Raw genomic sequence first — 16,615 nt, forward strand, 5'->3', positions numbered from 1 at the left:
ACAAGCTTTGAATTGTTCTCACCAAAACATAAGCTACCAAACATTAGCATAAATTATAATAAGCACCCACTCAAAATGGTAGATGACGCTACATACTTAGATGTAACATTCGACAAAAAACTAAATTGGAACAAACACATAACTAATGTTATACAAAAAGCAGAAAAAAAGCTTCGGATATTAGAAAGATTAGCAGATGTTAAATGGGGCTGCTCAAGAATAATCCTTAATACTACATACAATATGTACATCAAACTACAACTCTTATATTGTGGAGAAGTCATGAGAACAGCAACACAATCAAGCCTCAATAAGCTAGAGATAATACAAAACCAGGCACTTCGTTTGATTACAGGAGCCGTTAAATCCACACTCTTGGATGCTATGCTTATCCTGACACACAATAAACCAATATCAATAAACTTACAAGCACAGGCTTTGATCCAACACGAAAAAATGCTAAGATTACAACATTCTAAATGGGAGAAAAAAGTCCCCTCTACTAAAACATAAAAAAATTAAATTAGCTTTCCAGAAAAGGTAACATACCTACAATTAAGTTTGAAAATACCAAGTAATAAGGAATATTTACAAATAAAACAAAACCTACTACATTTCGTACAATCAAATTATGACCTACAGATAATGGAAGTAGTTAAAAAATAAAAAATCAAAACACCCAAGGATATTTTGAAAGCCTTAGCTCTTGAAACAATCAACATTAAATACCCCTCTGAAAAAAGGTTACATATTTACACAGATGATCATCTAAAGACTATCTGACAGGAGCTGGAGTAACATGTTCCCTTTTCTCCTTATATTGCTCGGAGGTCCCGATACCACTAACTATGAAGAAGAGATAACTGCAATATCTGTAGCCCTTCAAGAACTTTAAGACTCCCGCCGAACAAATTAATGAAAGTAGTCATTTTCTCTGATTCCAAAGCAGCAATACAAGCAATATGTTCAAATAACTCGAAGAAATCATTATAAATAAAGGAAGCATACAAGATAATAGCTCAACTTAAAAAATTTCACAAAACAATATACTTTCAATGGATTCCAGCACATTGTGGAATTGCAGGGAATGAACTGACCGACATGCTTGCAAGGAATGGAACAATAATATTACAAACAAAAAAAGTCAATTTTACATTTTCATCAATAAAAAGGTAATAAAATTAAAACTCTCACAACAATACTCGGAAGAATTGCAAAAACATGCTGCACACAAGAATCTTTCTCTCCAACCCAGATGCAGTTCCTCAAGGACCAAGAAAAACAGCAGTAGCAGCTTTTAAATTCCTTACAGGTTATGATTGTTTAGCGAACCATCACTACAAGCTAAGAAATTCTGACTTCACAATCCTGCACTCAGGGTGCGAATTAACAGGGGGGGGGGGGGATGGAGTGGATTCCCCCCTCCTATTGGAACGTTATCCCCCCTCATAAATTCATATTAACATCCCTGCCAGGGATAACTTCTATCCCCTCTCACAAAATAAAATTCTTTTAATACAAGTATACTTTATAAAGTACAGTATAAAGTAAGCAAAGGAAATAATATTGATGTATTATTTTCACCAGGAAGCTGACAACAATCGATAACTTAGGAATTACACATCTTATCTTAAGCCTCCTCATGGATATAATTATTATTATAATCAAGATGCAAGACAAGCAACTCAATGCGACCAAGCGTTGAGCCGTATCGAATGAGGATAATAATAATTTTATGTATGGTATTCTCTATCTAGGATTCTATTGCCCCCTCATCAGAAATCTTAATTCGAACCCTGCCTGCACTCTACACAACACTCAAACTGATATGAACAAAGGATATCTGAAAACCTGTAGCACACTGTCTGGAGAGAAAGACCTAATTCAAAAGTACCGGACAGCAAGAGTGCTAATGTCTTCATTGCAAGATGCCAGACATTAAACAACAACAATTTTATGTAAAATTAAGGAATACAAAAATAATTGGTATACACATGTCCAATGGATGCCACGAGTACTGCTCTCAAGAATAATGAAATATTATCAACCTATATTTTGACATTTTCCTCTGAAGAATATTTTATGCAATAAAAATGAACATTGCAAAACAGGCAACATATTTGCAACCAAGACCTCTTCAAGGGATATCTCTATCCAGTGCCTTTGCTTCAGTAAACTCTCATTTTACAAACCTATGGGTCAACAATTGGCTCTCTTCTGACAAAGGAAAAATTTTACAGTTCGCACAAAAGACCTGGAAATGCACAAAAACTTGCCCAGATATATTTAAACTTTTTTAAGAAGAGCCAGAACAGGTCACATTGCCACACAATTGTACCTACATCGATTTCACCTTTCTGATACACATACTTGTCTGTGGTGTAATGATCATGATGAAGATCTGGAACACATTCTTTTATACTGTCCATCCATAAACCACAAAAGAAGTAAATTAAAATCATCAGTACCAGTTGCAGAAGACACAGCTCTGCAGTGACTATATTGCAACTCTGGCTACTAGCAACAGGCATCTATAATGAACACCGATCAAAATACCCCTCATTTCTCATGAAAAACAAACAAGAACTGAAAAGACTACAGTGGACACAGTGGACCTCATGTTGTCAGCAAACAGCTGAATACATTAAGATTGATTGATTGATTGATTGATTGATTGAAAATGTTCTTTATATGCCACAAGGTATAGTTTATATCCACACATTAAAGAAATAAAAGATGTGAAGGAATGCCAAATCTACTTAAGTAAGAAGTATTAAAATTATTTATGTTCTTACATTTTCACAGCAAACCAATTTCGAGCAAAATTGATTTAGAACATATAAATAAAGTTTCGTATCATTAGGGGTTTAAAATACGATTGTGTAAGTGTAAAAAACGAATAAACGAAAAATGTAAATCTGAAATAAATTAACATGGAAAGTATAGGAATTTTGTTGGGACCTCAGGGAAAAAAAAAAAGGACCTAAGTGTGAAAAACACATATATGTGAAATGTACAAAAGAAGTTTTACTGTATATCAAAAGTACTCCAATCAGATAGTATGACTGCATAAAAAATATACACACCTTCAATCCTTTTTGAGTTGATGATATTGAATAAAATATAGCCGCCTTCACACAGGAAGGATCTTCAGTTTGAGCATCAACAAACATACCTGGACAGGCTGCAGCATCAACTGAAAAATCACTACAAAATTTTACAAACATGTAAAAAAAATTGTTAGTTAATAAAATATATCTGTGAACTACATTAATTCCTTCATAATCGAAATATTAAAAACGCATAAATCTTTTCCCCATTTACTTAAAGTACAATATTGTCTTCTTGCCATTATTATATACTCACTCCTCTAAGTTATATTAAATTAAGAGAGCCAGGAGATTATTATTATTATTATTATTATTATTATTATTATTATTATTATTATTATTATTATTATGATTCAATATATATCGCGTTCAATAAACCTTTCAATGTAGTTCCGCACTATATCCTACTTCATAAGTTAGAAAATATTGGCCTTTCTGTAATTTAAGTAAACTGATTCGAAAATTATTTAAGTAATAGATAATCCTGTGTAAGACTGTTTAATACAAACTCTGATCCTTATAACATAAATTGTGGAGTCCCACAGGGCTCTACTTTAGGACCTCTCCTATTTATAATATTCATATATGATATACTTTATGTGAAATAATAATAATAATCCATTTTGAATCTTGCGTACACTACTTTTAACACTTGAATATAAGTAATTGATTAACTAGCGGACTTACTCGTGTTAATTATGTAAGTCTGTGCGGCTTACAGCTGTTTCAGTGCTTCATCACACCATCCTCAGAGCCTACTAGATTAGAGGAAAGGATGCAAAAATAAGATAATAAAATCCTTGCCCGTTTCTTAAAATACTCTGTTTAAGAATGCTTCTAGTTCAGTATATTTCTAACTGTAGTACGAAACTGTAAACCTGTGAAGTGTTATCATGTTATGTAATGTTGTGAAAAAATTAATTCAGTTATCACTTTATTAAAATCTCCGCTTTCAATATTAACATATTATGAAAACTAAATTCTGTTAAACAATTGACTTACACGACATTTAAATATTCACCAAAAACAGCAAAATGCTAAAGTTAACAGATCTGGCAAATTCAAGTTGGATGTTTATTATGAAAAACAACTGGTTGTGTGGATGAGATATGGAGAAGTGTTCTTCTGTTTCCAGTGTGTTTTGTTCCGAGGTGAACATTAATAGTCAAATACTACACTTAGGGCTAAGGGATAAACTAAAACACAAAAAATCAAAGGTTCATATGAATAATGTCTTCAGTTTGTCAGTGCTGGTTAAAGAGAATATTGAAATTCAGTTAAACTTACATTACAGACTCGCAATTGCAAAACACAATGTGCAAGTTCAAGAAAACAGATATGTCCTAAATTTAATAATAGATTGTACAAAATTTTAAGCAGCAGTAGATTTAGTATTAACAAGGTACGATATATTCGACGACTTAGAATATAGGGGCGTATTTCGTGAATTAGTGAATGTAATGTGAGTCCTAATAAAATTATTTCCTTTTATTTCTCTTTTATTATCCATGGTTCAAGAAAATAACTATATTATTCTATTATAATAAACAGTAATACTGATAAAACTGGGAACATGTAGATTTGAAGTAACATTACTGTATTTGCTTGGAATGTCTTTTTTGCGTAATGTGAGTTACAACAACTATGTTATCACATTACTTTATTGTTGTAAAATAAAATACTTTTGACTGCATATTTTCAAGTTTTAATGCATAATTTCTTCATTTTTTGAGCATATTTGCATGCATATTTTCACGATTATTAGTGCATATAAATTCGCAGCTTAATCAAGATATAGGCACAGTTTTCCTGCCGACCAAACAGGTCCGTAACATGCTGAGATCGGTCAAGGACAAAAGAGACAAGCTGGTTGCCGCAGATATATACAGGATTCCATGTTCCTGTGGTGCCGTATATATAGGCACTACAGAACATAGCGTCAAGACCAGATTAGCAGAACACCAATGGAACTGCAGACTGGGACAGTTGGATAAGTATGCAGTGGTGGAACATGCGTTTCAGGATGGGAGGCATGACATACAGTTCCGAGACACAGATATCCTCAGTAATATGACCAATTACTTCTCCCGACTATTTCGAGAGGTGATTGAGATCCTAACAACTTCAATCATAAAGAAGAAGATCTGAAACTCAACAATTGCTGGCATCCTGTCCTAAAACGGACTCATACTAAACCTATAAGCAATGACGGTACGACAGATGGAAACAGAGCTCTAGCGAGTGCGGATCACCACAACAACGGAACACAACGACCAGTCCAAAGCCACTGAGATCCAGCGAGTGCGGACAACCACGACAACAGTATGCCATGACCAGCCCAAGGCCACCGAGATCCAGTGGGCGCGAACCGCTGCGTCAACGGAACATAATGACCAGTCCAAGACCACCAAGATCCAGCAGGTGCGGACTGCCGCAACAATGGAATGCCACGACCAGTCCAAGGCCACCAAGATCCAATGGGTGCGGACTGCCACGACAACGGAACATCAAGGCCAATCCCCAGCTCTATAAATGACAGGCAAATAGTCAGGGTATCAGATGCTGCAGGTACCCCTAGCAAAAGACTTAGACCTAGGATACCTCACCACTGAAGATGTCTGCCACAGTAGTAGATGAAATGTCTGGTAATTTCTACACCAGTAGACCACGGCATCTTAACCTGGAAGCTCCATATCAATTATTTGGAACAATGATTAATTAAAATCTGATATGATTTTTTGAGGACACTCACAACATTATTCCTAAGAGAAGTTGGCAAATCGAATGTTTTTCTAAAATCCTCAAAGAAAATAAAAAAAAAATTAATCTGGCTAAGTGCAGTGAGTTCGTGTATGCAAACAGCAGTAGTAGTTGTGGGAACCTGCCACTGTTAGGCAACAGAAACACCAGGAATGTTTGCTGGGACTGACTCTACAATTATTAACTAAGAAATTATACTCAAAACTTATTGCACTATTGTAATTTACCTGACATTCTTGAGGTTGCTGAAACAATCCCTTTCATGGAAGGAGCAATTTCATCACTCAGTGCTGTATGTAATACAACCAATGGCTCATCAGGCATACTACTGTGCGTATATACAAAGCATCTTCTATACAATCCCACTCTTCTTTTTAAATCTGTCCAGTTTCTCACAGGGTGTACTGCCTCATATTCTGATATCTACAATAAGGATAGAGCAAGAAAGATAAATTGAATTTATGATCAAATTACTTTTATATTCGTATACATATACATAAACTTTAAGCCATGGCCTATGTCCACATCTAGATTTCCTCTCGACCTAGACAAACACATGAGACTATCATAACGTGAGGTTACTGAAATGCTATGTCACTCACATCAAACAACATTTTTAAAAGTAAAAGTATTACTAAAGAATCACATTTTTTCCATCATTCTACATAATTACACTCAATAATTTTCTAGGGTTATTTCTGGAAATAAGGATTCTAATTCACAACTGTTGCTTTCCCATAATATTCCTCAGCCATTGCAATGTATATATTACAGGCAAAGTTTGAAATGTGAGCACACCTAGAAATAAATATTATAATACAGGGTTTCTAATGTCGAGCATTACCAATATATACCAGCCATTTCCTGGCTTATTGCTAACCCTTCACTCATCACAACAGGACCTGCTTCCACTGTGAAGTACACATACGGAAAATGCTCTTCAATCTTATGATTAAACTACATGATTGAGAGTGTAGTTAAATGCTATCAAAATGTTTCATATTACGGTACTTTAAATTACAGTGTACGAAATGATGTCCATCTCCTCGTTGACAAGCTCCAATAACTTGTTGAACACTAACCCCAGTTCTTCTTGTGTAAGGTTATGAAAAATATTACGAATGTCATACAACAGTAGCTTCCAAACTCCAAAAACGATTGTTTTCAGAATTTACATATCCCGATAAATGTAGCCACATTTTGTTACCAGTAGTGAAAAAAAAAAAATTAGTTCTGGGTTCACAATCCCATCATGCATAGACTGCATACACCAACTACAAAGTCGACCTGATTGGCGAGTTGGTATAGCGCTGCCCTTCTATTCCCAAGGTTGCAGGTTCGATCCTGGGCCAGGTCGATGGCATTTAAGTGTGCTTAAATGCGACAGGCTCATGTTAGTAGATTTACTGGCATGTAAAAGAACTCCTGCAGGACAAAATTCTGGCACATCCGGCGACGCTGATATAACCTCTCCAGTTGCGTCGTTAAATAAACCATAACTTTTAAACTTTTTTAACCAACTACAAAACTGAATTTTAGCGTTGCTATTGGGATTATTCAGCCTCTGAATCACTGAAATCTTACATGGTTATAATTTCAGTAATTCTATTACTGTATTGCGGATCTATGTGAAGTTACACATTGTACTGCTATACAATAGAGAGATTTTTTTGGACTTCTTTCTAACACTGTTCCAATTTTGTCTAATTTCTCTTCTGTTAAAGCAGTCCTTCCCCTGTTTGCATTCTTGTCCAATACCGAACTTACAGCAAAATCTCTTTATAACTGACTTACTTGGGATATATTTTGTACCAGACCAATTTTCTCACAAATTTAAATCGACACAGTTGATTTGATCTGCACTTTGCATAAGTATTTATAAATAACGTAATAACATGTGCTGTTATGCACCATTCATCTCGCTTTGAAGTCTACCTCGACTGTTATAATACACCTGATCGCCTGAGTACCAAGAAACTCCAGGAGAGTGTGGGCACTCGAGATTGGAACTGTCTATATACTTTCTCATTATACATAGCATGAAGCAATTAAAATAACTATACCAAATAAAATTTTAACAAATTATCTACAGTTACATTCTTGCAGATCCCTAATATTAAATCTAAAATATCTACTATTACAATTCTTTCTATGTGCTATAAATATACCAGAAGGACTTAAAAAAATGTAACAACCCTAACCACAAATTGCAGTCCCATTGTATAGAATGACAACCGAGAGTTAAAAATTGTCTATCCAATATTAACATATAACATGAAGAAAATGTCGTGTGTACAACACTTCTTGCTTTATCTATTAAGTAGGTAATACGCAATTTTTCTGTAACAACTGTTGTTTTGTTTTTGTTTAGTCAACTGTCCGAAGACAGATCTGGACTTCATAAGTGACACCATAAGACATCACTCATGAAGCAACTAAACCAGAAGATAATGGGATAGGTTGGCCAGTCCATTTCCTTCTCCATTGCATACATTGCTGATTAGTAACATATTACACTAATTAGACTTCAGATGTATTTATTTTTCTTCCTCTGACACATGTCAAGTGAGATGTACTGTTGCTGTCTGTCTGCTCTACTTGTCATCCTGAAAAGTAATTACGAGACAGATTGTCAACGATGTCAATGCTCATTGTGGTAGGTAAACAAAATATACAGAAAGCTAAACTCCAATATGAACTGAAAAATAGTAAACAGTATCACTTTAGTAATGCCATTATTAAAACAAATAGAACTAAATTCTATGTTTACAATCTTAACATGTTTTAATGTTGTAGTTAAATATATTTTTAAAAGCTATAAATCACATATAAATGTAGATGGTTTTATTAACAGACAGAAGTGTTGCCCGGGGGAAGGGTTGTGCTATTTACTAAACATTCACTCGACTTCCAGGCAATGTCGCCACTTGGTACTTGTGTAAATGGTGTTTATAAAAACTTATTATGGTAAATTTGTAATGTAAAAAATTAGGATTAACGAGATTCGAACCTACTACAACCAATGCTGTCTGGTTTAGACCCATGCTTAAGCCACCTATGCTACAATGGCTCACACTTTAATCAGGCGTATTACATAGCTTTCTCGTTCATCTTCGTTTCGATCAATTTTGTACCCCGTTTTGATAGATTTAGTCTTCATCAATTTTATTGCTATTTCATCCTTCAGAATTCCTGATGCAGCTAGAATCAACCCTTCGTTTTATTTTATAACATATTTTAGAACAAAATACAGCACATTTACATGGTTTAATTGTGTCATCTTGTGAACTGGAGCTTCAAGGAGATGGGAATGCACACTGTTCAGTTTGTGGAACTCAGACACTTGTCACCGGCTCATTCTTTTTGAACCTTATTATACATATCAGCCAAAACCTCAATTAGAGGTAAGAGGGCATAGTAAGTTATTTAATCTATATGAAATGCAAGCACATATATGCACACTTGTGATATGTGGCAGAATTTATGGCAGTGATGTTATTAGTACAGGTGATACAATAGACAGGAGTGTGTTAAGTTATAAATTTATTAGAAACATAATAGCAATGAATGAAAATGAGTGCATGCGATTGAATTGATTGAAGTGGAATTGATGTTGATTATGTAATTAGATTAACAAATGTGTTTAAACAAGTAAGCTGATGCTGTATTGAGGTTACGTAAACGATTTTTGCTTACAAGTGAATGTGCAAGAGTAGACACTGCCCTACATATATACATAGAATGTACCGATTCAGCTATTCAGTTTGTTTACTTATTGTCGACATCTGCTAACCTCAATGCGATATTTATTACATGAAATAGTTAAGTATTATGTAAACGAGGACCTAGAATTTAAATATAAATATGTCTGTTGTAAAAGATAATTGGATGAATATAGCAGCAGGGACGATTTATATACACTTGTTTATTGTAGAGTTAAAAAGAGAATTTCAAATTTAGCAAGTAAAGAAGTCTGAATGTTTAAAATAAATGTAATAGGTTGAAAACTTGCACTAAAACCTGAAGTAGTGTAAGTTAAACCAACATAAATTGAATAGTTATATGATAGAAAATTCGTTATTCAATTGTATATTTATTGTGTATGATCACTATTTGTGCATGTCAGTTTTAATTATTAAGTTTATGTACTTTTCAACTATTAATAAATAAATAAATAAATATTAGTACAGGTGATACAGTAAGTGATGGGGATAATATCAGTGATAATAATCAGAGAACAGATTTGTAGTATACGAAAAGTTAAAAATGACACCAAGTATACTTGAGTGGATATGATGTTAGAACCAATTTGAGGCTTGTTCACGACAGTGAACTCTAACAGAGAGGTGGATCACAAAGACTGGAGAATGAATTTAGTGAAGAGTACTTGCTAGCTGTAAATAATGGTTGAGACCATTCATTTGAAGTTGCTTTTTAAAAGCGAACACTGCCTACTGAAGCTACTCATAAGTCTATGTCAGCAGAATCTGTAGTCAATGGTATGAAATGGCGCAAACTTCATAAAATGAAACAGTGAACAACAAGTGTTTCATTATTTACTACAATTGACTACTGTTTCCAAACCCAATGGCATGACTTATACCAGAATGGGTATTGCTTACTTGTTTGAAACTATAGCTAGTTGGAATATTAGCTTTTAGTACCTAAAATCCATTCTCCAGTGATAATGGAGATAATACTGATGATGTTCTCTCATTATTGTTTCTAGACATGAATCTTACTTTCTGCAACATTTCGCATGGTGATCTCCACGTGACTCTTTCTAAGTTGAGAAATCCCACAGAAAACCACAGTGACAACATCTCTCTGAGTGTAAGATTTAATTGTTGCATAGGTACCATAGCAGGATCATTAACATCCATATCTGATATCACAGCCTGTAATAAAGCACACAGATGACAACTAGACTATTATGTTCACAGATAGATAATTGGTGTCATAAGAGATTAAAAAATAATTCATGTAAGAAATAGGAAATGTTGCTTAGTTGGTTTTCTTTGTCTCCAGATACAATCGCTGAAGACTTTGTTGAAATTTTGTTATTCCGGCAAAACTAAATTTCATTTCTGAGGTAAGAATACTTGTAAGGCGGAATTAATTATTCCAAGTGACAGAATGATGACCATTAGAGAAATTTTAATTTTGTTTCTAATTTTAGATAGGAGAAAATATCATCAGGCATTAGTCAGCAGAAGCTCCTGCACTTTTGAAAGCAGGAACAATAAGTGAATGGTACGAAGTTGTTGAGAATTGTTACACTAATGACATTAGCTAGTTGAATGCCATTATGTTCTTCCATATGCTACAAACTTAGTGTGAAATACTCTAAGCTTTACTTCCCTAGTGGAGGAGTGCTACTTTCTTCCAGAAAGTTAAGCATTCTTGGCCAGATTTGAACATGGAATATCTAATTACAGAAGCAACTAGGTTAAAATGGCTCACTTTGCATACTTTCATTCTATAATGAAATATGGATTAACATTAGTGCTGTCGATTGATCAAAATATTTAATCAATACAATATGAATTTAATTGATTAATTGATAGATTAAGCGAGCTTTGATCGATATGAAAAAAGTTCTAATATACTGTAATACACAATTATTGTTAAATTTAATTTGTGTTCGGTGATAAGCATTAGTATAAAATGTTGTATATCTGTTTATACTGTATCGTTATATTACAAAACAATACTATTTTAGTTATTTACTAACATATTTAGTATGTAGGCTTATAATTTGTGTCAATTTCTCTGGGGATTTTTGAAACAAACACAAATAAAAAAAAAAGTATGAAGACTCACCTAGTTAATACTGCTTCATACATGATTTTAAACATTTGAGTGCATTCACATGCTCCGAATTAAGTGTCACTCTACATTTACTAACAATGATTCCTCCATCACTTCTCTACAATCGTTCAATTTAAATCCAAACGTTTCACCGAGTTTACCTCTCAAATTCTCATATGACATAATGAAGTTTTCACTTTTTACAGACCATAGAAATCTGATTTTTTTTCTTTAGCAAACTAAACACACCGTACATGCTTCATCTACAAACTCAGTAAAGAATCTGCAGTGATCTAAACAGCAGAATGGCCCCTATTGTAATCGAATTACAAAATTTTAGAAAGAGAAGAAGATTGATATTCCCTCACTTGCACACAGTGTAGCCATGGCTAAGGAGTGAGGGGAGCAAATTCCAGAAAAATATGTATCTCATATTCTAGGAACACGAGTTGACAGCAAGGTGGAAGTTTTATTGGAAAGCTATAAAAATTAATAAGGGTTTCGCATTGTGTTTCAACTTTCAATAGGGGTAGACCAGGTCACTGTCCTCATATCTCCATCTATTTCAGAAGTGTTTGTGCAAAGATTTGCCCTATACTACCTGCTTTCCAGTTACAAAATAATGGTACTATTGTGCTTTGAAGTAAGTAATTTCTGAGACACGAATATTGTCGGAATTTTTAATCTGTGTTTGCATTAACAAAATAATAATTAACATCAAGTAGAACTGATTAATTTTAATCGACTTAATTATTCAATTAAATATATTTGATCGATTAGCCTTACAACAGAAATTGATCTATTAATCGATTAAATCCTACAACACTAATTAATATTATGGGTCAATTCATCTGAAGCTAAACATAATTTTGCTTTACAAAAGAAACTCCTACGGATATGACAGACGTGCATAAAAAGACACTATATAAATAGATTTTCTAAAATTTATAAATAATGACCTTACCTTCTTACATTCTTTTTATGATGATATTTTATGCTGAAAATCAAGACTTTTTTTACTAATTACGACATTCATAATTTTAATACAAGATACAAATCGGATCTCCATTTATCCTCTTATTAGTCTCAGCTGTTACAAAAAAGATTAAATATACTATTAATATATTCTGGTCTTCAATGCACTGCATAATTATCTTAAAGCTTTGAAGGACTAAGAGAAAAGGTGGAGAACAGAAAACAGAATTAACAAAATGTATCCATACTCGTACCTTCTACTTAACTGATTAATTGTTCATGCTTTTAAATTAATCTGCTTGTTATGTATTGTATATTTTTGTATAACTTTTGACTTGTTCTACATCTCCAAGTAATTCAAAGCAAGAAGCTGATGTAAGATCTATGGAATACAATGAATGAAAAGAAAAATTAATTATTAGACCACCAAAGATGACTTCACTTGGAAATGTTAAGCAATTCAATAACAATGATTTTGCAAGAAAATAAATCATACATATTTTATTATTTATTTACATAAAGTTCAATTATTAAATATTTCGCTATAAGTGATCCATAGTAATCTATACAGAGTGATAGAAAGTCACTCAACCCATGGTGAAACTAATGTAACCAGTTTTCAGTATGTTGCAGGTGACATGTGGTGATAATTGAGGCAAGTAACCTGTGTACAGTTAGCACAGCACTATGGTATACACAATGGCTACAAGTCCGCAGAAGTCCTTGCACAGGTTGTTGAGTGAGAGTGGTGGGTCGAACGGTACAGCACAAAAAGCTGTGAAGAGATCCTTACACCTGTTTCCATACAAAATCAGAGCTGTACACGAGTTAGTGCCAGGTGATTACCACAAGCATGTGGCATATTGTCAGTGGTTCATGGAACATGTGATATCTGAGAGGGAGGAGTTGGACGACTGGTATTGGTCCGACAAGGCTTGGTTTCACCTGGACGGGTATGTTAATGCGCAAAATTCGCGTTTATGGTTGGCTGACAATCTCCATAGATTGCATGAGTCGTCCCTCCATGCACAAAAGGTCAGCGTATGATGTGCCATATCTCGAAAGAGAATTTTTATTCGCTTCTTTCACACAACAATCAATAGTGAACGTTATCTTCTGCTGGTCAGGTCATTCTTTGATTCTCTGACAGATGAGGACAAGGAAAGCACATGATTTCAACAGGACAGTGCAACAGCCCATGTGTGACCATGGCGTGTCGACTTCTTCCTATGGGAATATCTGAAGTCAGCAGCATACACAACTCATCAGCAAATATTGGATGAACTGCAGATCGCCATTCAACGAACTGTGGGTAACATTTCACGCATAACGCTTCATAGTGTGTTCGGAAATATGATCAAAAGGGTGCACATGTGTGAACACATCAGTGGTACTCATTTTCAACATTGTATGTAGTATCTCCATGGGTTGCGTAACTTTCTGATCATCCTGTATTTAAACTGTGTTACTACAAATTTGATTCAAGGTAAAATACTAATTTTTACTACATTTGTACTGTAATTTTGGTCCAGGGAAAATACTCGTCTTTACGAAAACACTAGTCTTCTTTTTTACTGATTTAATTTGCTTAGTCAAATATTTTAATGTCGCCATTGTTCTTTCAATTCAATAAACCCAAGGAAACGAGAGAGCAAGCAAGTAAGCAAGCAAAGTTTTTTGTTCACATATTGTAAAAATTATTGGAATGCTAAGTATGAATTAAAACAAATGTGGAGTGTCGTTTCAAATCGTATTAAATGGAGAAAAACAAATTTTACAGGAAACGTAAAAAACTTTTCATGGCTAAGATAATGGAAAAATTTTAAATATCTTAATGTCACTTTTTAGGCATTGTGAAATGACACCAAATGTAATAAACACTGACACTGATTGTTTAATCTAATGCATGATATTGTCAATTGAAGTTTGCACTTAATACGTTTTGCACCGACACAGTGTATTTAATACGTTTTGAAGCGATTTTGTCACATAATACGATTTACATCTATAAACCACGCTGAATTGTGCCCTGTCATTTGTCAGTTTTTTCTGTGGTTCTTACAGCAGAATACTACGTAGGCCGATACATCAACAGTTTTTATTGCTTTCTGCTGGAAAATAATGATAAGGAACGGCGAGTTTCTTACCTGCAACCCTTCGAACGGAGCTGCCTAAAGAGACATACTTTGGATCGTGCGGCCACCCGGGTCGATCTCTAACTCACACTGAATATAAATTTTAAATAATTATGGTATCTACAGGGTGAGCACAAGGTTCCGTTACCCCTTAAATATCTGAAATACCTCAAATATGCACACTATTGATGTAATTCTGGTCATAATTCAAACATACAAACAAAATAACCACTGTACACTAACTGTGTATACCTAAGTATCTAAAGAGTCAGTAGGCCTATGTTCCCCATTATTCTCATGACACAAAATAAAATGGAGTAATGGGACTTTTTGCCCACCCTGTATACTTTATTCTTCAATCTTTATATATCAGTATTTTATTAAGCTCTAGAACAAAATTATGAAATATGGTGTGAACACTTGTATTAATTACTGCAATATCTAAGTAAGCTTTAATAACAAAATTACGAAATGTGTGAACACTTGTATTACAATATTACATATTTTTGTAAGCTTTATAATAAAATTATAAAAAATATGTTGTAAAGATTTGTATTAAAATACAGTATTACAATATTTAAGTAAGTAAGCTTTGTAACAAATTTATGAAATGTGGCGTGAACACTGGAAAATTGTTTTAGATTGCACACACAATTTCATTAAAATTTTAAATTCTACCTATACGTGATTCTTCATGCAAATAATCACATTCTTCATTCTAATTGTTTTAACTTTCACTAATATGATTTGTATTAATAACAAAATCATACAATTTCACTGAATCAACCTCTTTCCAATTTTCTCCGAATGTACTATTGAGTAGGTTTCGCAAATAGATTTTTTGGCATTACTGATTGATCTCAAGGTGGTGACTTTCGGAGTTACTTTGACATGATCCATGAACATACCACTTTTCATCAGACTAGCACATGATTTAGATGGATCGTCACATAAGTATGTAGGTTCCATTTTGAAAGTGACATTCACTTTCCCATTCTTCTCGCATTTCTTTAGCATTATTCTTTTCGTTTCTTTTATGCCACTGAGGTTATGAAATTCATTAGCCAAGAGCTTGAAATCCCTGACATGCCAATCTGTGCCTAAATATTTTACTGTCCCCACTGTTTCATATATCGCCTTATACTCCTCAGGAGTAAGAATTTCATTCTTCTTACGCAAAACCTTTTCTAGTAGCCCAAAGGCTCTGTCAGCTGGTAGAAAAGAATGGCCTCTTACCGGAAAAACTAACAGATTTTCAGAAACCTGAGGACGTGCTTTTCTTTGGAGCCAAAGACCAAGAGCATGTACAACATGCATGCTATTTTGTCCACCACACCACCACATTTATCGGCGAACAGCCTAATAATTTGGTGAACTGCCGAAATTAAATTCACTGATAAATGTAGTGACACAAGATGCCTCTTCAATAGCGACCGCCCAGCCTGTGCTTCATTTCATGTAAATAAATTTGGCTTCTGTGAAGCTTTATCTGTTACACAGAGAGTATAGAAAGCTAATTGTCTTGAATAATATACTTCACCTATGCTGAGTTTCGAGAACGGTTGCAGTTGCTGTAAGTCGAAACAAAATGGCTGTGTCTCATTAGGTTCTGTTCTCATAATTTTATGCAATGTATTGCCACGAAGCTTATGTGCGCCTAAATCAACTAAGAGCCTAGTCTTTTTCAGTGTATCATCGCAGTTTCTTATTGAGAACAGCATGTGTGAGCAATAACTGCATTCATCATTGGCCGGTGTACAAAATCCTATAGCCTATTTAATTCTGTCCGGGGGGGGAACAATCTTTTTACTTTTAAGTCGGGTA

At 34.1% G+C, this 16,615-nt stretch overlaps 1 protein-coding gene and 1 long non-coding RNA gene across 2 annotated transcripts in view; one reads left to right on the forward strand and one right to left on the reverse strand.

The window, feature by feature from the left end:
- LOC138705120 (uncharacterized) overlaps window positions 1-16,615 on the forward strand; it is a 106,508-nt gene that overhangs the window by 69,458 nt on the left and 20,435 nt on the right. The window lies entirely within an intron of this gene.
- Window positions 1-16,615, reverse strand: part of LOC138705113 (malonyl-CoA decarboxylase, mitochondrial-like) — a 96,976-nt gene that overhangs the window by 52,878 nt on the left and 27,483 nt on the right. Inside the window, exons 4-6 of the mRNA XM_069833753.1 lie at window positions 10,613-10,768; window positions 6,098-6,293; window positions 3,087-3,196 (exon numbers count right to left, since the gene is read on the reverse strand). Coding sequence (XP_069689854.1) covers window positions 3,087-3,196; window positions 6,098-6,293; window positions 10,613-10,768 — 462 coding nt within the window. The remainder of the gene's footprint in view (window positions 1-3,086; window positions 3,197-6,097; window positions 6,294-10,612; window positions 10,769-16,615) is intronic.

Source organism: Periplaneta americana, chromosome 8, assembly GCF_040183065.1.
Source record: "Periplaneta americana isolate PAMFEO1 chromosome 8, P.americana_PAMFEO1_priV1, whole genome shotgun sequence".
In the NCBI taxonomy this organism is placed as follows: Eukaryota; Metazoa; Arthropoda; class Insecta; order Blattodea; family Blattidae; genus Periplaneta; species Periplaneta americana.